This window comes from Notamacropus eugenii, chromosome 5 (genome assembly GCF_028372415.1).
Source record: "Notamacropus eugenii isolate mMacEug1 chromosome 5, mMacEug1.pri_v2, whole genome shotgun sequence".
Taxonomy (NCBI): Eukaryota; Metazoa; Chordata; class Mammalia; order Diprotodontia; family Macropodidae; genus Notamacropus; species Notamacropus eugenii.
In genome coordinates this window covers 295,756,427-295,783,737 of record NC_092876.1, presented here as the reverse complement: position 1 = coordinate 295,783,737, position 27,311 = coordinate 295,756,427, and the positions used below count along the sequence as shown (strand labels likewise).

At 35.9% G+C, this 27,311-nt stretch overlaps 1 protein-coding gene across 2 annotated transcripts in view; it reads left to right on the top strand.

Moving 5' to 3' along the window:
• THSD7B (thrombospondin type 1 domain containing 7B) overlaps positions 1–26,496 on the top strand; it is a 1,192,820-nt gene extending 1,166,324 nt beyond the window's left edge. For both annotated transcript variants that reach the window (XM_072613204.1, XM_072613205.1), the window contains 6 exons: positions 4,666–4,839; positions 4,949–5,044; positions 7,156–7,238; positions 11,235–11,427; positions 16,686–16,773; positions 25,308–26,496. In XM_072613204.1, the coding sequence (XP_072469305.1) occupies positions 4,666–4,839; positions 4,949–5,044; positions 7,156–7,238; positions 11,235–11,427; positions 16,686–16,773; positions 25,308–25,389 (716 nt within the window). In that variant the 3' untranslated portion in view covers positions 25,390–26,496. The remainder of the gene's footprint in view (positions 1–4,665; positions 4,840–4,948; positions 5,045–7,155; positions 7,239–11,234; positions 11,428–16,685; positions 16,774–25,307) is intronic.
• The last annotated feature ends 815 nt before the right edge of the window (positions 26,497–27,311 follow it).

Below are 27,311 nucleotides of genomic sequence, written 5' to 3'. Positions count from 1 at the left end.
TTAGATTTTCTTATTGTTATTGTTGTAGACAGGCAGGTAGGACACTATAGAGTGCTGGGTTTGGAGTCAGGAAGACCTGAATTCAAATCTGGCCTCAGACACTTAACAGTCACCTTGATTTAGTTTCCTCAACTGTAAAATAGGGATAGCATCTATCAAATAAAAAATATAAAATAGAGATAGCACCTATCTCACAGAGTTGTGAGGACTGAATAAGATAATATTTGTAAAGCACTTAGTACAGGACCTGGCATATAGTAGGTGCTATATAAATGCTTATTCCCTTTCCCCCTTATTATCTTGCTATTCCATACCTTTGAAAATTAAATTACTTACAAAGATCTTGAATCTTTAGTTAATACTACTAGTAGAAAAAATAGTAATCCTACCCACTCAGTCCAGACCCTTTGTCTACATAAATGGTCTATTCTGTTATTCATCATCCCCTACAATATGGTTGCAACTTTCTTCTACAACCTAATGTTCTTCATCACATGTTTTAGATTCCAACCAAGCTGTTCTACTCAACCTGTCCTCTATTCTTATGCTGCCTTCCCCTGTTTCCTTGACTTTCTTTCATCACTCTTCTTATCCTTTCCTAGAATGGACATCTTCCTACTCCTAATATCTCTGTCTGTTGAAGTATTTCCTTCATGTCAAGTCTTTCAATTCAGGTGTCACGTTCTCCATGACATGTTCAAGTTCAAACCTCTCCTACTCTATAGCTAAATATCTTTGTGATTCAACACTCTCAGCATAAGGGATCTCCTCCTTTGTGCAGCCTATCAGATTTTCCCCCATATGGAAATGTTTTCTCTCTTTTTGGATTTCTCATAATATTTTACCTGTTCCTCTCCAATGAAATTGTAAAACCATAGAATCTCAAAACAGAAAGATATTTGAAGGATCATCTAGCTCAGCTTATATCTGAAGCATAAATCACTTCTGCAGAATCTCCATTAAGAGATCCATCTATGAAGGCCATTGTACCTTTCAACATCGGTTGTCTATGTGTCAACCAATGTATTTTACCAATGCATTTTAATCTACATTTAACCTAACAAACATTCTTTGCATCTGTATATCTCAGCCCAACTTCCTACCTATCCTTGCTAGCAGAGCCAGCTTGAATTGAAAGTTCTTGCAAACTGGTTGTTTTCTTTTCTTAGATTCAAAGAACCACGAAGGACTTCACAGGTCATTTAATCTAACCCTATATTTGTTAGGGCTACCCACCCTCAAAACAACATTCCTAAGAAAGATCACATAGGCCTTACCTGAAGATCTCTGATATCTATGAACATAATGTGTCTTGAGATAATCGCTTCCATTATTTGACCAGCTCTAATTTTTAGGAAGTTTTTTTCTTTTCTCAGTCATGACAGAATCTGTATCTGGACCTTCTTACCATTATTCCTAATTCTGTACTTATGGGCAAAAGTACAGTAAATCTATTCCCTTTTCCTTCAAATATTTAAATATCTATGTCATCCCAGTTCATTCAAACAAATGTATGAAATAACTTTGAGTTCTCTCATCATCATGGTTGCTCACTTTTTAAGTCTTTTATCTGGTTAATATACTTCCTAAATGTGGTATTCAGAATTTTATACTGTTCTAGATGTGGCCTGACCAATACAGAATACAGTGGCAACACACCTTCCTCTTTCTTAACTACATAGTTTTTAGACTACTATGGCTCACTGGTGTCTAATATTAAATATCCCTACCTACTTAAATCCAAAGATCTCTTCACAGAAGCAATTATCTAGTCACTGATCTTCTTGTCATTGACAGGTACAATTAATTTTTTTAACTCAAGTTTGAAAAATACCCTAGTAAATTTCATTATATCTGTTTAGCTCCATTATGTTGGCCTGTTGGAAAATTCTGAAAAAAAAATTCTGTAGCCAATGAATTGTTTGTTTTTTTCGAGTTTTGTGTTATGTCCATAGTTGTTATTTATATCATCTTTGACTTTAAAATATTTAACAGAAGAGCTCTAAAGAATGATTACCTAGGGGTATGTCACAAGAGCCTTACTTCTAGATTGAAATAAACTCATTGACTATCACTCTTTTAAATCAGTCTTTCAATCAGTTCCAGTTCCAATGCAAGTCATTGAGATCTACTTAAGTGAACAACCTCCTAGCTATTCATTGAGAAAATTTCTCAAATATCTTACCAAAATCTAAGAATTATTTGTTTATTTCATACCCCTGCCCAGCCCCTTCTGATTTCTTAATAAAGAAATGCTTGAGGGAAATCAAATTAATCTGGTTCTTAATCAACTCATGTTAGCTCATAGTAATCAGAGCTAAAACTCTCCCCTTAATTCTACTTTTATTTTTCACTTTACCTTGCGTCATAGTTGTTTATTTATTTTCTAAATGTCTTACCTATCCCTCAAATTAAATAGGAAAATTTTTGAAGGTAGGGTTGATCTTCTATTTCCTTTTAGTAACCCCAACAGAAAAGATGGTACACTAAGGCTTTGAGGGGCGGGGAAAGAGGGAAAGAAGGAAAGAAGGAAGGAAGGAAGGAAGGAAGGAAGGAAGGAAGGAAGGAAGGAAGGAAGGAAGGGAGGGAGGGAGGAAAAGAGGGAAGGAAGGACTGACTTATTAATTGTCTAGTGATTGAAATTCTCTGTCTCCAAATAGCACCTACCTCAAACAGTAGTTTTAAGGATCCAATAAGATAATATAAAATAATTTGCAAGCCACACATTATTATATAAGTATTTATTATTACAATTAAAAATAATGATACATTTATATTTATAATTTAGAAATAATTATAAAATTAAATATATAAATGCCAAATTCATATGCGTTCAATCGAATTATATTACAGATATACTCTATGGAATTGATTTTCATTTGGATTGTGACACTCTTAACTTTTGTCAAAATATAATTAGGATTCAATCACAGACTTGTCTCTTTAAATAAATAAATGAATTAAATAAAGTACAAAGAACCTAAAATCACGTCATAACAAGTTGGTTTCTAATCCATTAAAATATTTTTGTATATCAATTTATATTGTTTGTCTTTACTTCCTACATTACCAATGTGACCAAAGAGATCTTCAAAGAGATTAGGCAAATATCTTTTCCCTACAATAAGAATTTCTGTCTCTGTACCTTCCCATGGGCACTAAAAACAGGTGGTATTTCTTCTTAGAGAGATAGATTGCCTATTGTCTAAAGTACCAGGTCTGAATTCAAGAAAAGCTGAATTCAAATCCAGTCTCTAGATATGTGACCCTGGGCAAGTCACTTAAACTCTTTTGCCTCACCTTTTCTATCTGTAAGATGGGGAAAATAATAATATTTACCTCCCAAGGGTATTGTGAGTAGCAAATGAGATACAGGATGTAAATCACTTAGCACACTGCCTGGCATAAAGTAGGTGCTACAGAGAAAGAGAGAGAGAGAGAGAGAGAGAGAGAGAGAGAGAGAGAGAGAGAGAGAGGTGTGTCTGTATGTGTGTGCACGTATACACACATATATACACATATATATCCGTCACACATATATATATGTAATTATTATGACAAGCAGAGCTATAATTAACAATATTACTACCTGCAAAAACTCATGTTGCAAACTACAAGGTGAAAAGCAAGTACAAGATGTACTAAAAACAAATTCAATCATTGGTGAGAGTAGAGCCTGTGACGGTGGGTTTGTGAGTCGACACTGGGATGCTGGGTGACCAGTGATATAGAGTGTACTGCTCAGAGAGAGTGTGGAAGGATTGAACCTTCAAGGAGTAACTCAAGCACCAATATAGCAACTTCTAAGTTCACTGTTGATGCTAACTAGGTGCTAAGTTCAGTCAGTTCTTTATGGCTGAAGTTGTGAATGTATTGTCACTGTGCAAAAATAGCAATTTTTAAAATTGAATAATCTTTTCAATCATTCATTTTTGCAGCCTTCATATATAGGTGCCTTGGAGCATAGCAGAGCTTTGCCCTAGCTGGAGGCTCTCTTGGCAAGTCTAACCTCTTCCCCTGGGCTCCTCATCTAACCCCCTACTGTCTTTTCTGGGACTTGGTTTCATCAATCATCTCTTCTTCCTTATGCATATTCATTGTCTCTTCTGCAGGCTCCCTTGTCTCAGCCTAAAACAAGATCAGGTCTCTACACTGTCTGTTGAATAGAGAACAAATGCCTTCACCTGATATTCAGGGCTGTTGAACAGTCCACATTTCCAGACATATTTCAGATTACAATTCACACTGTTTTCTTCAGCAAAACTTTATAGAACTCATGGTACTTTGCCAGTGGCTACCATTTTCCTGTGTTTCTGCCATTCCCTGTGCCCAAAACATCCTGATCTCTTATCTCTGTCTTTTGAAAATTCTATTCATTCTTCGCTCCCAACGTAAATATTATAAGCTCTCCCTGCCTTAGCTCATCCTCTCTGCTAAGCCAGGAAACGTTCCCTTTCCTTAAAATTTTCATAACTCTTTCTATTTCTTTTATGGATCTATAATGTCTATTTCATTTTGCTACAATTTGTATATTTTCCTTAACCCTTCATATTGTTAGATTAATGAGCAAAGAATCATATTTTATCCAACTTTGCCTCTCTCTTAGCACCCAGCACAGTGTTGTACATAGAGTAGGTGCTTAATATATGTATGTTTTAATTGTAGGCGATTGTCATTTGACAGACTGGTCAGCGTGGAGTACTTGTGAATTAACGTGCATTGATGGTAGAAGTTTTGAAACTATGGGCCGTCAATCTCGTTCAAGAACATTTGTAATTCAGTCATTTGAAAACCAAGACAACTGTCCTGAACAGGTGTTAGAAACCCGCCCTTGTACAGGTATTACAAACTGCAGTCTTATTTTCAGCAATTATTGAATCATTATGCAATGTTCTTCACAATAAGAAGGAAATGTGTAATATAACAATGATCACCTTCTTACTTTTAGGTGGAAAATGCTATCACTACATATGGAAAACCAGTCTTTGGAGAAACAATGAGCGTACAGTTTGGTGCCAACGCTCAGATGGTATTAATGTCACAGGTATTTCTGCCTAGGATTAGTATAGGCACTTTGGAAATTTCTCTAAATGTTGCCTTGGCTTTTCCATGGGGGAAAGAGCGGGGGTTCTTAAGTGAAAAGGCAAAGTTTTAATGGCAATATTATAGCTTATTGACGTAATAAAATAGCTTTGGATGCTATTATAAAATAGCTTTGGTGATGCACCTGCATTTCTCTTTTGAGAAATTCTAATGAGACCTTTGCACAAGCCAAATATTAAAAAAATGCTATTTTGGGGAAGTAATTCATTATAACTAAAATTCTAAAACCTTATTTTCAATTAGTTACAAGGAGAAATAAACTGAACCAGAGAGAATATCTATTGCTTTCTTTATTTTCCTTGGCTTAGAAACAGAGCATCACTGAATGAAAACATTAGAAAGAACAAATTCCTAATTATTGGCTAATATGCATTCCCTACATTTGAAGTCATAGGATTTAGAGATGAATGAAGAAAATACTACATCTAATTCCCCCTCCCATTTTACAAATGAGGAAACTGAGACCCAAAGAGTCTTAAGTGATTTGTCCAAAGCCACAAAGATCCTAAATGATAGAGCTGCAAAATGAACGTGAGTACTGTGATTTCCAATTAAGTGCTCTGCCTCTGACACATATATGGTGCTTATAAATGCTTGATCGTTTATTTGAAAAAGGAGTGAATGAGTTACTTGCTTGGAAGCCAAGGGAGAGAAAATAGAAGCATGAGTCAGTTTTCATTAACCAGCAGACTTGGATGTTCAGTCTCAGCCTTGGTTGCATACAGTGATCCTGCTTACAAAACAAACAAAGCTCTCCAGAGAATTCAGGAATGCCCAGGTCAGCACAAATACACAAATAGATAAGCCACCCTACTTCTTATGTGGTTGGTCAGTGACTACAGCTAATAATGCTGTCAGTGAAAATGCTAGGGAATGTATCCCTCCATAAATTATTACTTTTATTAGGTAGGAAGGACCAGCCTGGTACAGTAGTATTTGGTCCTGAAGGACCTGGGTTGGAATCTGCTCTCTGCTGCTTTCTACCTGCATAATATGGAACAAGTTATTTAACCTGTCTGGGTATCATTGGATGGGTTTGGAACCTTCCAGGCAGCTAGGTGGTACAGTGGATAAGAGGACTGGGCCTGTAGTCAGGAAGACCTGGGTCCATATCTAGACTCAGCTATGTGACTCTGGGCAAGTAACTTAACTTCTGTTTGCCACAGTTGCTTCAACTATAAAGTGAGGAAAATAACAACACCTAACTCCCAGGGCTATCATAAGAGAAAAAAATGGGATTATATTTGCAAAATACTTAGTATGGTGCATGGCTCATAGTAGGTCCTTAATAAATACTTCTTCCATTCTTCTTACCCCTTTCCTTTTCCAACTTCCAAATCTGGAATTCTCTGACCTTATAACTCTACTATATTTAAATAGCAAGTTATGTATTTAGTTAATGTATACTTACATACTGTATGTAATTAGTAAAAGCCGAAGGACTCACAGCTATTGACTTTACAACTTACTTAGACTCCATTGGGTCAGGGCCAAATAATTTAAAATATCCAGGGATTCGTCCCAATTTTCACTGAAATATTTAATTTTAATGGTTTTGCCTAGTAGAAATACCATCAAATTATGGTAATGATTTCTATAACTTTACTTACTACATCAGTCTAGTACCTGGTTAGTGTGATATATTTTAAGGAATATATAAGAATACAGGTAGCCTGAATGAGAAATGGACAGGTATTCTTGACCCTGTAGCTAAATGAGATTTTCTCAAGTCTTCTACTAATAGTGTGGTATATAGATTTTTACCTTAAATCATGTCTATGAGGGAGAATTGCTCTGACTATTAATTGGTTTTCAACTATATGGCATTTTAACTACACTGTAACCATGGCATTAAAAAACAACAGTCCGCAAATAACCTTCTCTGAGTTAATAAGTCATGGACTCTACCCCTGGATTTTGCAGGCACATTTGATATGCATATCCTCCCTGAAATAACTTGGCGAGTCTTCTTTCTAGAGGGAGGAGAATGGGAAACCAGTAGAATGCCTCATGTTAAAGAAATCCCAAATGATCTCAAGGTTTTCCTTCTAGGGGGCTGCTCTGCTCAGTCACAACCTGCTTCAATAAGACAATGCAATCCAGCCTGCAGAAAACCTTTCTCCTACTGTACACAGGTAAGTGAGAAGTTGTAGCAGAAAAAAAGAAGCCTAATTTTTCCAAATCAAAGCTGTCAGATGATCTTCTCCAGTCTGATAGTGTTAGGAGAAGTCTTGTGTGGGCATGATACCATCTAGCGGAGTGTGCAGGAGCAAACCCAGCTGCAAAGGAATTTTTTCTATTGGATTAAAGACTAGAGCATTTTTCTGTCAATATGCCCATCCCACAACTTGCCTTCCAGGCTTATAATTTATATTAGGTCTAAGTAGTAATTAGGAGACCTTAATTGTTTCATCACTCCTAATTTTAGACCACCAACTACATCTGATTTATTTATATTGAAAGATGGCATGAATGCATAGGTTCAGAACTTCTTAAAGTCATTAGCTGGAATTGATTTCATTGATAGCTGAGAAAAATTTTTCATTCATTCTTGGTTTCAGTGAGAAATGTAAATCTTTGAAGCAGGATTTTTCCCCCCTCAGGGCTTACAGCAAAATGTGTAATAAACTCCACTCAATTGCAGTTCTAGTATGTTCTAGCAACTGGTCTATGTAATGAAAAAAGGTTTTGAATTGTGTTGTACCTTATAAAAGAAATGTGTTTCTTAAAATGATTTGCTAAAAAAAAATGCAAGAGATCAATAGTATTTTATAGTTGTTCTTTTCCAAAGGGGATTAGACTTGGGACAGATTCCAGTGACCAGAGTTGAACCTCTATACAACAAAGCTTCAATAAAGCAGTATCAATGTTTTCAAAGTCATAAGTTTTTTCTGGAGGGGAAGTGACTGCCCTTTTGCAGCCCTAGAGTTGGCCTGCCCTTTAATAAAACATAAGAGAATGTGAGCCTGATCAATTAAAATATTTTTTCCTAGCCACAGGCATGTTTGACTGCATATCTTCCATACCCATACTCCATAATTCTGCTTTTTCCTTGAGACTGACAAGAGATATATCTTGGAAGGATGGCTTTAATTAGCTGAGCTGCTACCACTTTTCCTAATTAAGTCTCTTTATTGAATGTCCTATGATATCCTAAATTAAAACTGTGAAATATCATCACCAGAGTTGGTCTATATTCTGTACTAATTACCTGGGAGAAAATTGCTGATTACACAGCACCAACATATTTTCCTTGAGTTTTTTTTTTTTTTTTTAACATTCTGTTTTTTCCCTGAAAGCCAGCTTCACTTGATGCATCTCTGGTTGGTTTGCATGCTTGTTAAATCCCCAAATATCTGTATAATAATTGATTGCCTAAATGGGATGAGTTGGTATAGAATTATTTGAATACTGTATGGTAAATTTCATTCAAAATATACAAAGTACTATTTTCAGTCTTTGCTTTCTTCGATCCACCCTCAACTTACCTGTAAAATAATCTTTCTGAGGCTTAGAGATGACTGCTACTCCTCTACTCAAAATCCTTCCTTGACTCCTTATTGCCTTTAGGCTAAAGTACAAACTTCTCAGCCTATAATAAAAGTCCACTAAAATCTACCTCCAATCTCCCATTCCAGGTTTCTTTTGCTGTCTAAAAGCTGTCTACCTGCATTGCCTTCACTTTCTCACATTCCACTCACTTCCCACTCCCTCGAAATCCTGCTTTCATTTCCTACCATTCAGTTGAAACTCTTCCCTTCAAAGTTATAACTATGACTGTCTAACTAACAATTTTATTTTCTCAGTTCTCAACTTGCATGAAATATCTGCAGCATTTGATAACATTGACCACTACTTCTTCCTAAATTTATATAACATTATCCTCTCCTACTTCTTCAGCTCATCTGGTTTTTTCTTCCCATTTTTCTTTCTAGCTGTAGGTGTTGTTTTTATTCCTACATCTCTCCCATCCAGACTTTTTTCTCCACTCATACATCAACCTCTACATAATATGCTCACAATTGCTCTCCTACTTCCCAGTCTGTCTACCCCAGTCTATCTTCCACACAGCTGCTAAATACTGTAGCACCAATGCCATATTCACAGCAACTTCAGCGGTGATGAATATCCTGGTGCAATTCTGAATCATGAAATACAACAGATTCTACCCATGGAAGACAGAACCAAAACATTTATTCATATGCCAGAAAGCCAAATCCATCATAGTAACAAAAATCTACACACAGTCACAATACAGAGAACACCAGCCCCAAGCTTTCACCCCTCCTCCCCTGCTAGGCTCCGTACAAACCAGTTCCATTAAACAAATCACAAACAAACCCTCACTCACGCTAGCCAGCTCCCTGCTTGCCTCCATCCTTCCCAGCTCTCATTAGATTCTGATCAGATTTCTTCCCAGCACTGCTCTAGCACCACCACTTTCTGTTCCACCCATTCAGCAAGCTCCTCCCACCACAGGCTCTGTGTGTCTCAGACCCATGTGACTCAGGCTTCCATGAGACCTAGACAGGTGATGTGGGCTTATTAATGAATGAGAAAGAGCTCCCCATTTAAATTACCATTACAATTACATACACCTAAAGCACAGATCTGCTCATATGACTCCCTTATGCAAACCTCAATGGCTCCCTGCTGCTATTGAGACATAATATACTCTTCTCTGTCATTTAAAGTCCTTCATAATATGACTTCAACCTATTTTTCTAGAGAAATGACAGCTTCTCACACACACTGTGTTCCAGTTCAGTTAGACTGGTATCGGTTTCCATTGCCTCTCTCATTTACACACCTTGGCACAACTTGCATCCTTCATGTCTGCGGTGCTTTTCCTCCTCATCTCTACCTCTTAGAATCCCTAGTTTCCTTTAAAACTCAGCTCATATGCCACTTCTTAAAAGAAATTTTTTTCTTGATCCCTCTCCCAACTCAATCGTTAGTAGTTTCCCTACTGAAATTACTTTGCATCTCCTTACCCATGTACATATTGCTTTTACCCTAGTAGAAAGTAAATTCCTTGAGATAGGAGCTGGGTTTTCTTTACCATTTTTGTACCCCAACACATGGAGGACATAATAGGTGCTTATAAAATGCCTCTGGAATTGACAAATATCTCTTTGGAGTTATGTTTCCAAGGGTGAGAACCATCACCTGGTCAGAGTGGCATTCTTGAAGATGGTCTATACACAGCATCTCCTTGCATGTAGAATGAATAGTGAGCACAGAATTGGTAAGGTGTCAAAAAATAGGAGTTTGGTGTGGGTATTTGTAGCATTTCTACTGAAAACAGGGCAATATATTGAGCTCAGCTCACAGCAAGGGGGTTTGGGTTGGATATTAAAAAGAATGCCCTGAGATGGTTGTAAACCTCCCAGGAAACAAAGGGAGGTGGACTGCCAAGCTTCATAATTCTTTGATTCCATTTTCAACTGCCTTGGTTAGGTGGGTGAATTTGGAAAGCTATTTCTTTTTTTATTTCCTCATGCCATGGGACTGTTAAGTACATTCACTCCCTGCCAACACTGTGTGTGTTAAGCAGTCAGCACCATTTAGGTGTGCTGACTATTCCGTGTGGTGCTGGGTACTCTGGGGACAGGGGAGGTAGGATACCTCAAAGGAGTTTATAACTTAAAGGGAATTCTGTACATACAAGGAACAAAGGCCACAGAGGCCTTGCAAAGGGGATAGGCTACAATTGTGTTCAGTTTTTCTTATCTATATAAGCACTGCTGGGATGCTGGAATGAATAAATGGCACTATCAGAGGCAGCAAAGATTAATCCCCAAAGACTCCTGTGGACCCAGGAGCTGAATAGATGTTTACAAAGACTTTCAGCATGTTAGGAAAAGAAATAATGTTAATGCCATATATTTACAATGAATTGTGGCTTTATATTCAGCAGGCAGAATAACCATGGCCACCTTTGAAAACCTGATTGTGTTTATTCTATAGGTTGACTTTGGCATTTGAAAAAAATGGAACTTATTTATTTGATTTTAGCCTTATAAGCTACCAGAGCAAGTAGTTTGGATATTAAGTGATTTCTATATTTAATTTATTAGGGTTTTAGCTGTGCAGCTGGTTATGTAATCTTAATTATATGTATGATGTAGGGTGGAGTCTGTGGCTGTGAGAAGGGCTATACCGAGATAATGAGATCAGATGGTTTCTTGGATTACTGCGTTAAAATACCAGGTTCAGAAGATAAAAAAGCAGATGTTAAAAATATTGCAGCAAAGAACAAACCTGTGAATTCCAAAATACATGATATTTTCAAAGGATGGTCCCTTCAACCTCTTGATCCAGGTAAGTCTGAATTATCAACAAAAAATAAAATATTTTTCTCCTTGTTCAAGTAAATTTTGTGGCTGTTATCTCTGATGTGTCTGATTCATGACATGGACAGGTGAAGAGAAAAGGTGACTAAGGTTTGCCCACATTCCATTTCAGTTCAAGGAACAGAATGCTAGGCTATATTAAGGAAGAGAACTAGAGCAGAAATAGGTTAAAAATAAGGAGATATATTTTTACAATTTAATAATGAGGGAAAACATAATAATGGTTAGAACTCCCCAACAATGGAAAAGGTTTTCTTGGGAAACTGGGAGCTTCCCTTCACTGAAAGCGTTTAAGTGCAAATTGAATGTCCATTTGTCAAAGCTGGATGGGTTGCAAAGGTTAGACTGCATAACTTCTAACATACATTCTAAATATTTGTTTTATGACTCAAAATGGAAAGACAAAGCCTGAACTAGGCATCTGGGTATCTGTGGCAGGCTGTGTATGAGGCCTATACCATAAGACCTCAGTTGAAGTGAATGGAAAATATCATCTCCTAAGAGGAGATATAGTGACCCTGGGATGTTAATAAAAGTCTATGGTTGAAGAGGCTGTCATATCCAGGGGCAAAGAGCTCACACCATCCATTATTGAGTAGGATACTATTTTAATGATTTTTTTGCAACTAGGTACCATGAGCTCTTGTTTCTAATGAAATACTATAGTTGTCAGCATCCTCTAAATCAAATCGTAGGGTAAAGAGTCCCAGTTCTGCCCTAATGATGGTTCTATGGAGGGGGAAAGGGAGCAAATAAGAAAGGGAGAAGCTGAAGGAAAGCCAGTAACTGCCTCATGCTTTCCAGTTCCATTTAGTTGAGGCTTGGTATATTCTCAGCACTGCATGAGGTGCCTTGATAGTGTTTTAATGAAGAATAAAACATACCCTCTACCTTAAAAATAGCTTTCTAATGCTATTTTTTGCTTTTCTTCTCGTAGGTTGTTCTCGTCTTCTGTGTGTTTGCATTGCCAATCTATTCTTTTCTCTTTAGTGCTTCTCTCTTTGATGAAGCTTGCACATAAAATCACTTTCAAACTGATTGGAAGGAAAATGTTTATACACATCAATCAGCTCTCATGAGGAGAGTACCTTGTCTTCTAATTCTTTTTTACTTAGGTGTTTTTATTCCATAGTGGAAAGAAAAGTGACTTTCAAGTTAGAGAACCCCAGGTTCAAACCTGGCTCAAACTCCTACTATCTGTGAAACCTCAAGCAATTTATTTAGCTTCTTTTTGCTTAATTCAGTTTGCTTATCTTTAAATGTACTGTGGGACTAGCTGTCCAACAGACCGACTTAGTTCCTTGAGAGCATCACTTGTTTCATTCTTTCTATTTGTATATTCAGTGGCTAGCATGGGGTCTAGTACATAATAGGTACTTAATTAATGATTTTTGATGTATTGCAAAAGCAGAATTCATTGTCCTTCTCCTCAAACAAGTACCTCTTATGAATTCCCTATTTCTGTTGAAGGTATTACCAATCTCCCAGGTGCCCAGGTTCACAAGCTCAGTGTTTGCCTCAACTTTGCACTGTCACTCATCCCATCTGGTCACCCATGTGCTACATCTTGCATTCATCTCCTTCCCTCCACTCACATAGCCATCACCCTGGCTCAGTCCTTTGTTCCCTCTAGCTTGGACTATAGCAGTGACCTCCTGGTTGTTCTTCCTAATTCAGATCTCTCTCCTCTCCAAGCTATCCTTGACACGGTCATCAAACTAGTTTCCCTAAAGCATGTCATTACCCTATTCAGTCAACTCCAGTGATTCTCCATTGCCTCTAAGATCAAGCACTTCTGTTTAGTTGTTGGAGTCCCTCATGATCTGGCCCCAAATTGCTTTTTCCAGCTTTATTTCATTTTATTCCCCTCCACACACACTGTGAGTGGTCCAGCCAGGCTGGACCTCAGGTTGTCTCTTCATAATGTATCTCCTGTTTCTTTGCCTTGGCAGTGCCTATGTATCCCCCCACTCCTCCTTACCTCTTTCTCTCCTAGTTTCCTTCACAGTGCAAGTATCATCAGGATTTTCCTACTCCAGCTACTAGTACCTCCCCCTGCAAATCTCCTTGAATCTATTCTCTGTGCACTTAACCTGTTTTGTTGTATGCCCCAGCTAGACTGCAAGCTTCAAGAGAAAATCCTCTTTACCTTTACCTTTACCTTTGTTGCCCTAGCACAAATCACAGTGCTTGACACCCAGTGGGTGCATTATAAATTATTGATTTTCTTGTTGATTTGATAGTTAGATGTCATAAGACTTCTGTGATCTCTTCCAGACCTGCAGTAGAATGATATAGAAATAACTAGAGACTTAAATGAGGGTGTTGTAATATGCAGAGGATCAAGTTTCCATCACTACTTTTAGGCTATTTCATTGTAGGGAACTGGTGCGTAGTATTAATGGAGTGAAATTGGAAATGAGAGTCAATATTCATGAATACCACTTGTCAACCAATACTCGCTAGCACTGACAGCAAAGAAACAAGCCAACACCCAAAGGTCTGGCCTTAAATTCTTTTAGTTATGTGTTTATAGGACAATGGATGTCTTTGATTCTAGCTACTTTTCCTTCCGTATCTGAAGTTAGTGAATTAATACTTCTGCCATCTACCTGTATTTCTAGTGCAGGTTAATCAGGGTCAAGAGGTTGGGTCAGGTCTTGGGAAACAAGGCCAACACTGGGTTCCAAACCCTTCCAGCTATCTTAGATCTCTAGTAATTTTCTCCAGACAACACACTGAGGCATTTATGACCCCAAATTTCTAAGAATATTACTGAAGTGATGTGAAAAATTTTGCTTCATTGTGAAATAATAAATAAGGAAAGATAGAAAATGCAAAAAGGATGACATCCCCCTAATTCAGAACTTAAAATAGGGTGATTTCATTATTAGTGTTTCAAAGGGCTCAGAATCAAAGATTTGTTAAAAATTTCATGACCTTGGAGAACTCAAGTTACTTTAGAGAGCCCTCATTCCAAAAACTGCTTAAGGCTTGAAAATGTTCTAGAAAAGAATGATTGGCAGAGCATAATCAGAATTCATTGTGTTTTTATTCAAAGCAAGTGATATTTACTATAGCTTTGATTGTTTTTCATTTCACATAAGACTTAAAATGAGGAGCATGATGTGTGTCTTGTAACTCTACTTAATTATACTCCTGCGGTATAATAGAACCGTCTATATATGCACATTAACATGCACAAGGCAGTTCTTTTATCATTCTCTGGTATTGTCTCTTTTGGCCAAATGGTATGTCGCATTTGTTGTGCATTAATTATGTGGATACAGACTAAATTGTTTAATTGCCAGAAACAGTTAATGTTGCAGGATGGTCTGCAACTCTTTATATCCTCTTGTAACTAGGACGAACAGTAACTCACACATGTGAAGACAGTTTTAAAAGTTTCTTTTTTTTCACCGTGATGATACTGAGTTAGGTAGTATGTATATATACAGAGTGTCCCAAAAGTCTTACTAAGCTTGTGGGACACTCTGGATTTGTATCCTTACTTTACAAAATGAAGTCCCTGGGTCTCAAAGAGAGTTATATTCGTATACCTTGTAACTGTCAAAGCCAGGGTTAGAAACCCAATCTCTTGATTCTAAATTGATGTACTCTTTCTCCTGCCATTCACTCATGTATCAATGCAGGCATAAATTGAATTGTAAAATCTAGACTTGAATCTGAGTTTAATTTGCCATCTGATATTTTTCTTTGGTCATCAATCTGCTCAAACATACACAAATGTAATACACATGAAATTATTTCTTCATAATAGTTTAAAAAATTGGGGGAAGTATATAAATTGTGTATATACATCATAGCAAAATGTAAATTCAGAGAAATGAATGGTTACATTGATTGTTTGGCAACATATAGATCAAATAACCCATTGATTGAATACTTCCAGATTTCACCTACTTTCTTCACAGATAGATACCAATGTACTGCGACACTGTATTTGTATTGATGATGAGGTCCTTGTAATGTCAAATAACCAGAAGCAAAATAAAACATATGATCAATCGGATACTTTAGTAGCCTGTAAATACAGGCTATGTTTATGTGGATCAATTTGCTCAAGGACAAACTCATCAGAGTAAAAACTGATTGTCCATGGTGAATAATTATTATATTGGCAGTGATGTGTAAATGAAATTGTGTTTCACTTTCAAAGGCCTTTCCTTAGATAGGACATAGAAGGCTAAAGCTAGAAGGGACTGTATTTTACAGATGAGGAAACTTAGACCTAGAGAGACAACATGATCTGAGTTTACATCATTGAACTCAAGTAAGTGAGTGAGTAAACTGAACTCAGAGTAAACTCTCGAAAGTAATAGAGAAAGAACATGAGTTCAAATCTCCAGTATCCTCTTCCAATGCTCTTTCCATTATACCAACACATAGAGAACATAGGTTGTTTGCTGTTGTTTGTTTCTTTTATTTTATTTTTGGCAAGTGCTGTGATTTTTATCTCTTGGAGGTGGCTATCGGTGAGGAATTGGCTACATTGAGGAATTTCCAACATAGGTCAAGATTTTAAAATCTTTAGCCTGAAATGCTGAACAGTTAAATGTCTTATCCATGGCTGCATAGCCAATATGTGTCACAGGAGGAATTTGAACCAAAGTCTTTCTGAATCTGACGACTGTCTATTACAGCATTCTCTTTCTCATAGAAGCTTGGTAATTATATCTGTGTATTAAGAATTCTAATTAAGAAAGAAGGTATTATCTTATTAATAACATTCCCTTAATTTTTAAAATGATTTTTTCAATGATTCCTAGTATGATAATAAATGAAAATATAGACTATTTTAAAGATATAATAATCCAATGGTTCTACCATTTCAATAAAGAATGGTATCCCCTTTCAGTGTGGCAAATCACAACCCACTCATGCCTGCCCATTAACTTTGCCCATGAAATCCCACAGATCCACCACAATGAATGCACTTAATGTATTAGAGGGCCCATTCAAATGTAACAGTCCAATAATGTGCCAAGAAAGAAAAAAAATCTTATGAATTCCAAATTTTGTTTTTTTCTGGAATGTTTGTAAATAATATTTAATACTGAGGATATGGTATTAGACAAACTAAAGCTCTACTATTAATTTCAAGTCCAGAATTAACATCTGGGTTTTTCAAACATTCCATTTTTTTCTCAAATGAATTAGTACTTTACATATTAGGCTGTTTCTTTTATCTTTGCATTTTAACAGATGGCCGAGTTAAGGTCTGGGTTTATGGTGTTTCTGCTGGTGGTTTTCTCCTCCTGATTTTCCTGATATTTACGTCTTATCTTGTTTGGTAAGTACTGTAGCATTTGGCTGGGTAGCATGTTATACTAGAAGAAAACAGGTTAAAGCAAGGTTTATACAGGGGTTTGCCCACAAATGTTTAACAGCAGATTTTCTGATGGAAAATTGTATGCAAGAAACACTATCAAATTTAATCTGCATTATTAGCATTTTCTCCATCATTTTCTTAAGTCTAAACAATCAATAGTCATTTCTAGCATTTCTGAGATATAAAATGCTCATCCTGAAAATTTAACAATCAGTTCTTCCAAATCAGTACAAAATGGCTCTAGGACAACCTTGGTTATGTGCATATAAAAACGTGTATTCGTATATTAGTTATTATGTTTTAAGATAATTTATTTCCTTATAATCCATATTTTATTTTATGCTCTTGAAAGCATTATTCTGATAACCAAGTCCATAGACTTCTCTGAACTACTAAATTGCTCCATAATGCATAGAAGGTCAAGAAATCTGGTTCAGAATATCCCACTGTCCCCTGATGATTAAAGTATATCCATCATTTCCACAAAAGTTAGCGTTAGGCTATATTTTTCCATTAGGGCTCCCATCTTAGCTAATCTAATTATGAGGTTACTTTTTTTTTTAGTGGTGTTCTATTTTACAGAAAAATGTCAAAATATTTAGAAAATCCTCACCCAGGAAATTACTTGTTTAGTATGATAACTTTAATATGGTATCTTCATTAGTCTATCAATATGGCCTAAAACCATACTTGTCTGGAACAGCTAGAATAAATTGCCCAGTCAATCTGGTCAAATAACTTGTGAGCAAAGTCTTTTTTTTTTTAATGTAAAGAAAAACAGTTTGATAGAATTTAACAGTTGTGAAATGAAATCATTTAATTCACTATTTCCATTCATACTTTGAAACTTTGATCAGATCAAAAGATGATATTAGTGAAGATACTCACTCAGTTATGGATGTGAACTGCATAGGACAGGAAGACCTGGATGTTTAGTGGTCTGTAGTGTTTGGAGGAGTGCCCACATCAATGAAAATCTTCCTTTGGAGGTTATCCGCATAAACAGGTTATCTGTTACCCATGGAGAGTGAGTCCTTGTTGCACTTCATGCTCCTCAAGGGGTTATAAGGAATTCAAACACTGTAAAATTTTAAAGAACAAAATAATGTGATTTGTTATTGTATTGCTTTAGAAATCTGAGTGATTGCTATATCCAGAATTTTTAAAAAATCAGTTTACTGTACAGAATGTAATTTAGCTGACTAGCTAGCCTTGAAGCAGACAAAACTGAATATTTTCAGGTGTGTTGAGAATATTAAAAGCACTGAATATGCAATTAACTTCCTAGGCTTGATTTTCAAAGAGAACTTTTTCCTCTTTTTTTTTCCCTGAGATCAAAGTTTTACTTTTTTCCCCCTGAAATTAGAATTGAGATCTTTCTTTTTTTCCTTCTTTATATTCATCACTTGTCTCATAGCAAAGCCAATGTTTCCCCTAAGTCTGCATCTCAATTCAAATCCATGCTTGGCTAATTTAGTCAGAAAGCCTGTTACTGTGACAACAGAGGTGGTTAATATCGATAGCTTTGGTCAGTCAAAGTTTATAAAAGAATAGTCTATTGAAAATCTCCTCCTTCATAAAAGGTCTGAAAGGGACTCTTTCCAACATAGGCCATGTTTGCACATATGAATGTGTTCCAAGGACCATTCCCCAAGGATAACTTTCATTTAGATCAATCAGAGCTGGATTTGTGTAATCTAGTCTGAGGAACCTATTTTAATCTTTTCTTTCCTTACCATTGAGTAAGTTTAATTGTGCTTAGTCATCAGTTCATGGTATTAAAACTGAAAGAGACTTTAGAGATCATCTAGTTCATTTTGTAGTAGAAAAAGCTGAAGCTGAGAGGGAAATTACTTGGTTTTTAGGCTCAAAACTCAGGGCTTATCCATTCCATGATGTTATATCTCTTTGACAAAAATGTGAATGTCCAAATGTTCTCTCACTAAGTTTGTTCCTATAAATATGATCAGAGCTGTTAGTGTTAACAAATGAACAAAAATGTGCTTCAATTTTCCTTGTCTTCCATTTTATAGACCACAGATCATAAAATGTTAAATTTGGAATGGATCCTAGAAATTATCTAGCAAAATATTCCCTAATTTTACAGATAAGGAAACTGAGGTCCAAGATGACAAAGCTAGTGAGTGGAAGAACCAGGAGTAGGATCTGAATCTTCTTGTCCTTTGTCCAGCATTCTTGCCAGTATATAGAAATAAAAGAATTAAGCTTGGAAGAGAGTTGTTCATGTTCTAACACATTTATTTATTGTATCGAGAATTATTTAAATTAACAAATGATTATCTTTGATAGTGGAAAACAGTACCAAAGCATTGCATTTGTTAACTGGTAACTATTAGCCAATATTATATATTTAATTACACAACAGAGACCTAACTATTCCATTTTTTTAAAAAAGAAAACTTTTGTTTCCTTCTAGTAAAGATAAGTTACTTGTTTGAACATAACTACAATTGGGTTTAGACATTTTAAATTAGTTGGTTTATTGGTGTTCTACCAAACAGAACTCTTGGTTAATATTTCTGAATATCTACAGAACAATGATAACTAATATGCATAAGGCTGACCCTGAGACATAATGTGAGATCCAGAAGTGCCTTCTGAATTCTGAAGAGAGATTCATTTATCTTCAGTCTAGCTTTCATGTTAAATATCCCAGTGCTTTGCAAATGAATAAATTTATGCAGTTTATTTGTGAACTCTCAAAGAATCAGACTGTGACCATGCCTATGACAGGTGACATTGTAGATGGCATTGTCTAAGAATTGTTTAGCTTGGTTTCCTGAGTGCCCCTGGCAAATATTTTTATGGATTAATTCATATCTATGAAGTATATACCAAATAAAAAATCAATAAAGACTCATAAACATCATACTCTGCCTTATTGAAAGCAGTATATATAGTGGATACACAGCTGGCTACATTGTCAGGAAGACCTAGGTTCAAATACTACTTTTCCCATATATACATATTGGCTATGTGACACTGGACAGATCACTTAATAACACAGAGCCCTAGGCAGGCCCTCCAGACTAACTGTAAATTACAGACCAGTTACTGATCCACATTGATAGAGTTTTCTAAAATGAAATTCCCAATACCAGGAAAATCAAAAAATTTAGCCAAAAGATATACTATTGAAAAGATTTAAAAAAAAAGAAACACAACAGTCATTCAGTGACAGTTTTGTCAACAGCAAACAAATGGTTTGAATTGTGTTGGTATTAATATGGATGATACCTGAATTAACCTATACACATCCCAATATGAAGAATTATGATCATTTAAGAGGAAATAGGCTTAAAATACAGATAGAAAGACAGGTTAAAAATAGAAGAATTTCTTAAAAATGAAACAAACAAAATGCACCAGATCCTACCCACTCATAAATGAAAAAAAAATTATTAACATTTCTAGCTATTGATGCCTTACAGACTCAGGATCTTATGATTCCTTACTGTATAAGTTTAAACACTGTCAGTGTCATTTTGAGAATTCATGCCAGAGAAACTTCTCTTTTCTACATTTCAATATCCTTCAACAACCAGAAAAAAAATGAAATTTTAATCCATTAGTCAATCTCACATCATTAGCTAGTTGGAATAAGGCTCATTGATTTTAGGCTTCAAGAGAATATTTAAAGAATATTAAATAATCAAATAATTGCAATTATTATCTTCATTGTATATATTTATTCATAATATTGTAATTAACTTTGCATTATCATAATAGACACTGTTACATTTGTGGCAGGGACACAGATTTGATGTAAGCACAGAGCTTTTGTGAAGCTCTCATCTAAAGTTGTTAATAGACCTTGACTTGAATAGGAGATGTCATAGAATTATTTGAAGTATAGATAGATTTCATATTTGGATATCTTTTTGCATTAGGGAAGAACATTCCCCTTAAGAATTTCATGTCATCTTTTACCTCCACTATCTCTCACAAATCCATTCAATTGACAAATTTTGTCAAGCTTTCTTCTATTATTTCTCTATTTTATCACTTCATTTTCATTTCACTGCCCATTCCCCAGTTCAAGCTTTTATTATCTTTCAACACAGACTATTAAAAAGACTCTTAACTAATTTCCTAACTATAGTATTTCCCATTGTCTATGTCTCCAGAATTGAGTTTGTCCAACTCAAATAGAAAGAGGAGCCACTAAATCTTGCAAGGGATTCCTTCAGGCCAATATTGACTTTGAAAACCACATAACACCATTATCTATGTTCTATTGTATTTTTAAAATTTTTGTTAATTATTTCCCAATTATACTTTAATCTTATTCCAATAGCACTCAGGAGTATTGCTGCTTCCTTGCAGCCCAGAGACTTCATGTTTGACACCTCTGCTCTAGATTAATCAGTCTGTGGCACCATTTTGATTGTTATTTCTTCCTCACCACCTCACTTTAACACTCTATTAAACCTTCTCTATACAGTGACCCTCATCTACCTTTCCATTCTCTCACATATGTATTCTAGTGAAAATGGAATACATACCACTTCCATTCTATGGTTTTTAATTTCCTGCTTTGGTGACATTTTTGTAGCCCATTCTCTTAACTGGAACTGCCACGGCCCTTCTGCCTGATCACCCCAGTCTATAGTTTCTCTCTCTCTCTCTCTCTCTCTCTCTCTCTCTCTCTCTCTCTCTCTCTCTCTCTCTCTCTCTCTCTCTCTCATTATTCTTAAGGAAATTATAAAATACTTCCTTAGCTTGTAATTATATTCATACATGTATTCTCTTGCTGGACTTTAAGGTCTTTGAGGACAGGAACCACATGTTATCATTTTTTCTTTGTATATCTCACAATGCTAAGCAAATTGTTCATAAGGCCAGACTAAAGTGTTCTTTGCTTATAAATAATCCTGAGAATTTTGCCAACTGAGAGCTCTCACATAATCTATATTTCACTAGCCTTAGAGGAAAGGTAAAGATGTAGAACCAGTCAAAAGCATGCTTATATAAAGGCATAAATAGCATGTCTCTGCTTATTAGCTATTTAAAGGGAACTAGAAGGTGATTTTTACTACATTTGTTATACGATTCTTTGGGGGACCATGACCTAGAGAGTTTTCCATTATTTCCTGAAGCAACAAGAATTGCCAAGCGAAGAACAAAGCTAACTGCTTGGCCTAAAGATTTTATATGGTTGCAAGTCTTCAGTTTCTGCAACAGACACAGGCAAGTACTATTAAACTCAGGAGTGCTAGAAAGAAAATATGAAGAAATAGCCTGCTTAAAGGCCACTTTGTTCAAATCCAGTCCTCTGAATATCCACTCAATTTCTCTTCCTTTGGTGTTCCTGATGCCAAGGTTTCTTGGGCAATAAAGATTCATGAGGCAATTTGGTGGAAAAGACCACTGGGTGATATTTTTATTAACTTAAGCATAGCACATGGCAATTACCTGAGACAACTTCATCTACTCTACCCTCCCTTATGCAACTGTGGGACTTTAGTTCCCCCAGAGTCAGATAGAGATGATCTTTCATATAGCTAACCTAACCAATAACCACTGAAGTAGAAGTCTATAGGGTGCTTTCAGAGAGAACATAAAGGAGGCCTGAACTTAAAAATAGGTGGAGTAAACAGCCAACAAGGTACAATTTTAAGGATGCTAAGAAGTTTATATTCACCACTGAAATGGATGAACAAACAACAACTTTATCCACAATAGCAGATTCATATCTGGAATTCCCTGATTCAGTCTTTCTAGCTGTAAGTTTTTGTCTCCTATTAACATGCTAATACTCCTGGGAACAATATCACCTTAAACCTTAAGGTTTGTTGGTTACTTTTTAAAGAACAGATTTTTATTAATGGGAGAGTGTAAAGAGGGTGGTGAACTAATTGCCTAAAATTTAAATGGGGGAATAAAGGAAGAGTCCTGGGACCCCAAACAAACTTTCCTTATTTCACAACTGTACCAATGACCGTCTGGCCACAAATCTCCCATTTTGATCTTAAAACTTTCTTTCCATGTGTGGTCACTTTCAAAACCTTGGTATCTAAATAAAGTGATACCTTTTCCCAAAGGATCTATTTAGTATTCTCCACTTGAAAAATCATTTTATCATTTGGCACAGGTATTCGGAGAGGCGCTCTCAGGCTTGGGCTCCTATGATCTTGCCTTATAAAAAGCTCGTATTCTAAAATCCTCAAAGTAAAGGCCATCTCAGAAGCAAATTGGCTAATATGTGGTTACTAAGTGTTCAACACGAATTTTGAGGGAATCCATATTTCTAAAAGGAATTAGGAGAAATCTTGTTATATCCAAAGTGAATTCCAGCCTTTTGGCTAAGCTGTTTTGAAAATATTTTTTCTATTGGATGAAATCTGGAAAAAAACTATCAGTCTTTTAGAGTTTTAACATCTAAAATCATTTACTTCTTGTTTTTGTTTTGTTTTTTATTGCTGCACTTTCCTATCCCGGCACTCATCCCCCATGTAAAGAATCATATTCTTAGATTTAACTGTTAAAGGCTTTGAAAGAAAGCCCATGAAAGGTAATAAAGAAAGAGAAAGTCTCACAGGAAAGACTTCTTCCTAGGAAGAAGAACCTGGAATCTGAACTGGAGGCATGTCATGCTGCAACCAAAAGAATATTTATTTTTTTTTGCCTAAGGATCTGAGCTGAAATTCTAAGTCTATTACTTATTACCTATGTGATATTGAGGAAGTCACTTCCTCTCTTGTGGATTCAGTTTCCTCATCTATAAAATTGGATATTGAATTAGATGCCTTCTAAGGTTGTTTTCGGTTATAAATCTACAATCTTATACACATAAACACACACACACATAGGTATGTATACATGTGTGTTTACATATGAATGTTACATGCACATGTTTGTCACATGCATGTTATATATTTATACATATGCACATGGAAATGTAAATAAACAAACCAATGCCAAAACACCATTCTTAACTATAAAATAATGAGACAAGTCAAGCTATGAAAGTGACAGACCTTGGAGCCAGGCACACTTGAATTCATGTTGGCTTTCAACATGCATTAGCTGGGTGACATGCAATGTCACTTAAACTCTTAGGACTCAAGGAACTCTCAAAGACTATAAATTACCTATGATTCAATGATCTGGAGAGAATCTCTGCACGAAGAGTTACCTGCACTAACGGAATCTCAGATCTAGATCAACAAAAATAAAACAAAACAAAACACAACAATGCATTCTTCACCTCATCAGAGAATTCCCTTTACCAATGAAATTACAGGTTTGTACCCCCAAAATGCATGTATTATATATGTGCACATCTGACACATTTAACTACAATTTCATTTTATTTTGAAATATTTATGGCCTCCCTTGAGATATCTAGAAACACTTTGGTTGGTTCTGGTTTAGAAGCATGCTGAATAGTTTCATGCCCATAAATAATTGTGAAAACTAAGCCAGTTTAGATTACAAGAGATTCCTAACAAATCTGGGATGAGGAATTTGTGAAAATTGTGCACCTTTTGTGTTTTTGTCCAACCCCCAAGATTTAAGCCTTATCTGTCTCTCTCATAGATTGACTTATCTCATAGAAAATCTAATTTTTTGGCATTTAAAAAATGTGAATTTATTTTAAAACATAATATTAAAAGATAGCCCTCTTAGCTCCTCTACCTTGCCTACCAGTGCTGATTTCAAATAATTGGGTTTGGGGGTTTTTAAATTTTTTTTTGTCTGGTCTTCTAGTCATTGCTAGACTGGAGGCCTGGTGGCTGATAGTAAGAATAACTGGCATTTACATAGCTCTTTAAAGTTTGCAAAATGCTTTGAATCAATTATCTCATTTGAGCCTCACAACATCCCTGACCCTAATTGATCTAGTTTTCTTATCTATAAAAGGGCATAACTATACTCACTGATCTCCCTAAGCAATCAATGTGAGTGGGACGTACATCGCACACAAGACTAGAGCCCTAGTCCTAAAAGGGCCTCCCGTATCTCACCTCAAGAATGTTAGCGGTCTGGCAAGGCAAGGATATATCCCTGTGGAGGGATATATGTTTAACTGACAACAGCACCTGTCAGTAACTCAAGAAGCAGCTGTTCCAGCTGCTTGTGATGAAGTAAGAAATGAGTGGGAGTGGATGAAATGATGAGCATCCAAATCCCTGTTCTCTCATTTTTTAAAATGCCTTTAGCTCTGTGAACAAAGGAAAAGGAAATTGCACAATCTCTTTGGGGCTGGCCAAATTCTTTTCTAGAGTGAAGGCATTTTTTTTCTCTTGTTTCGTATTGAGTTTTCAGTTAGATGCCAGCCCTCCTTCCTTGTTAGTCTGGAAGATTAAAAGAAAAAGACATCTTTTTTTTCTAGTTAAAATCCCCAAATTTCAGCTAAAGAAATTCATTTATTGTCACTTGCAAATATGAATGAACTGATGCCTCAACTACTGCTGGGGTGTGTTGCAGGCTTTCCATATCTGAACGCAGAATCTCTTTTTTCCTTGCAGCAAGAAGCCAAAACAGCATCAAAGCACACCTCCCCAGCAGAAGCCTCTGACCTTAGCCTACGACGGGGACTTAGACATGTAACCCGAAAAGGAATCCAAATGTAGACATCAACTGCCTTAACTGTTTTCCCTTTTGTAGTTCTCAGACTTCTCAGTTTTTTGAGGAATCTCTTGATGTGATATACAGGGCAGAATATTAACATTGCAAACATAATTTTGCCTCTGCTTTATTTGGACACTGAGTCAAAGATCTTTAGGTCTGGCATTCTGTTTTGGGGGGATTGTAGTTTTCCTTCCTCCTCCCCTTCTTCAAGAGACCTGAAAAATCCATCTCCTGCTGCCAGAAAATGAGAGGAAGTGAACCTCGTGAAATTACCCCAGACTCGAGTGAGATTTATCTTCAAGGGCATGATGACAATCCTGAGGAAAGTCCGACCGAGGTGTCTGCTATCGATGACGAGTTCAGTACTACATCCTTATGCACTATATTAGTGCAGATTCTTTATTCTTCCCATGCATCAACACTGAGTTTTCTAGAGTTTACATATTGGTTCAAAGACTTTCAAACTGGATTGCCTATTTTGATGAACATAGAACGGGATACGCTTTCAGAAATTCTCTTTTACATGGAAAATAACTTATTCTGTTTTGTACCCTGGGTGGGATATTGGTACTGTCAAGTGGGTTTGGTAGAAAAGAATTGGGTTGGCCTCATTGCTAGACCAGTTGAAAAGGTGACCATTTCTAAACTGATTATGCACTGGATGATAGTGATGTAAAGATGAAGTAGGTGGTTAGTTTGGTGAATGGATTAGATTATTTAATAATTAAACCTGTCTTTTAACTCAACCATAGCCATGTAGATATAGCATTGGCCACACACAACTGTAATTCAGTTTAATTATGATAAACTCTGCTTTTGTAATTTCAATTTTCTTATCTGAATATTTATAAATTCTTTTTTTGAATTTAATTCTCTGACCTCATTTAATATGCATCAAACACCTATCCTATTTGTAGAAAGTCTTGCTTTTTTAAAAGTTTCAATAATAACTGGAAAAAAATACACATTCAAAACTGTGGCAACCGTTTTCTGAAGCTGTTTGTAATAGTAGATGTTGCAAGTAAGAAAGTGCCATCTTGTGGTATTGACTTGTATTTATAACAAATAAAATGCTAAAGAGATCGACAGGGTTATTGCAGCTATATTTAAATTGTGTGATCAAAAATTTCACCTTCATTCTTTAATATTATTTGAAATCTCTGTGCTTACAAATAGGATTTTAAATAATTGAACTTTCCTCAGTTTTTGTTTTAGCATTTTAGAGCTGAAACTATTGACAACAAAAAGAAATCCTCAACCACGGTACCACAACCCTAGCCCATGATCACTGTGAACTCTCAATAAATAGTCATTAACCTGAATTGAGTCAGTTATAGATACATGAAATTATTTCATTTGGAGGGCTTTTTAAAAGCTTGCTTAGACTTTGTTTATGGTATTTGATCTATAAACAGGAAGCAAACTCAAATCAGTTCATGACTGTAATGATTAAAACAATGAAGTGTAAATGAGAAAATAGGAAGCAGGGGCATGCTTGAAATCTGGGTTATTGGCAGACTCATGGATATTTTAATTTACACTAAAATCTCATTTAACCAAATATACCAATTCACTATGTAATTCTCAGTTACATTAATTTTATTTTTATTTTTCTGCACTCCCCTTTTATGAAGAAGAGGTATGACAGAAAGCAAATACCATATGATGAACTCTCAAAAAACCTTAGGAGTCCACAAGGTCCTGAAATCATTCACTCCAAGGTTTTATAACTTACTTTTTCATTTCTGGTCATCTATAATGATCATTGCTGTTCATATTCATTTTTGTTCCCAAGGTCTTACAAGCTTCTCAGTAAACATATAGAGACTGGATTATGTTCATGACACTGATTATTATTAAAGCAGGAAAGAGAACTCAATACATACAGAACAATAAAATCA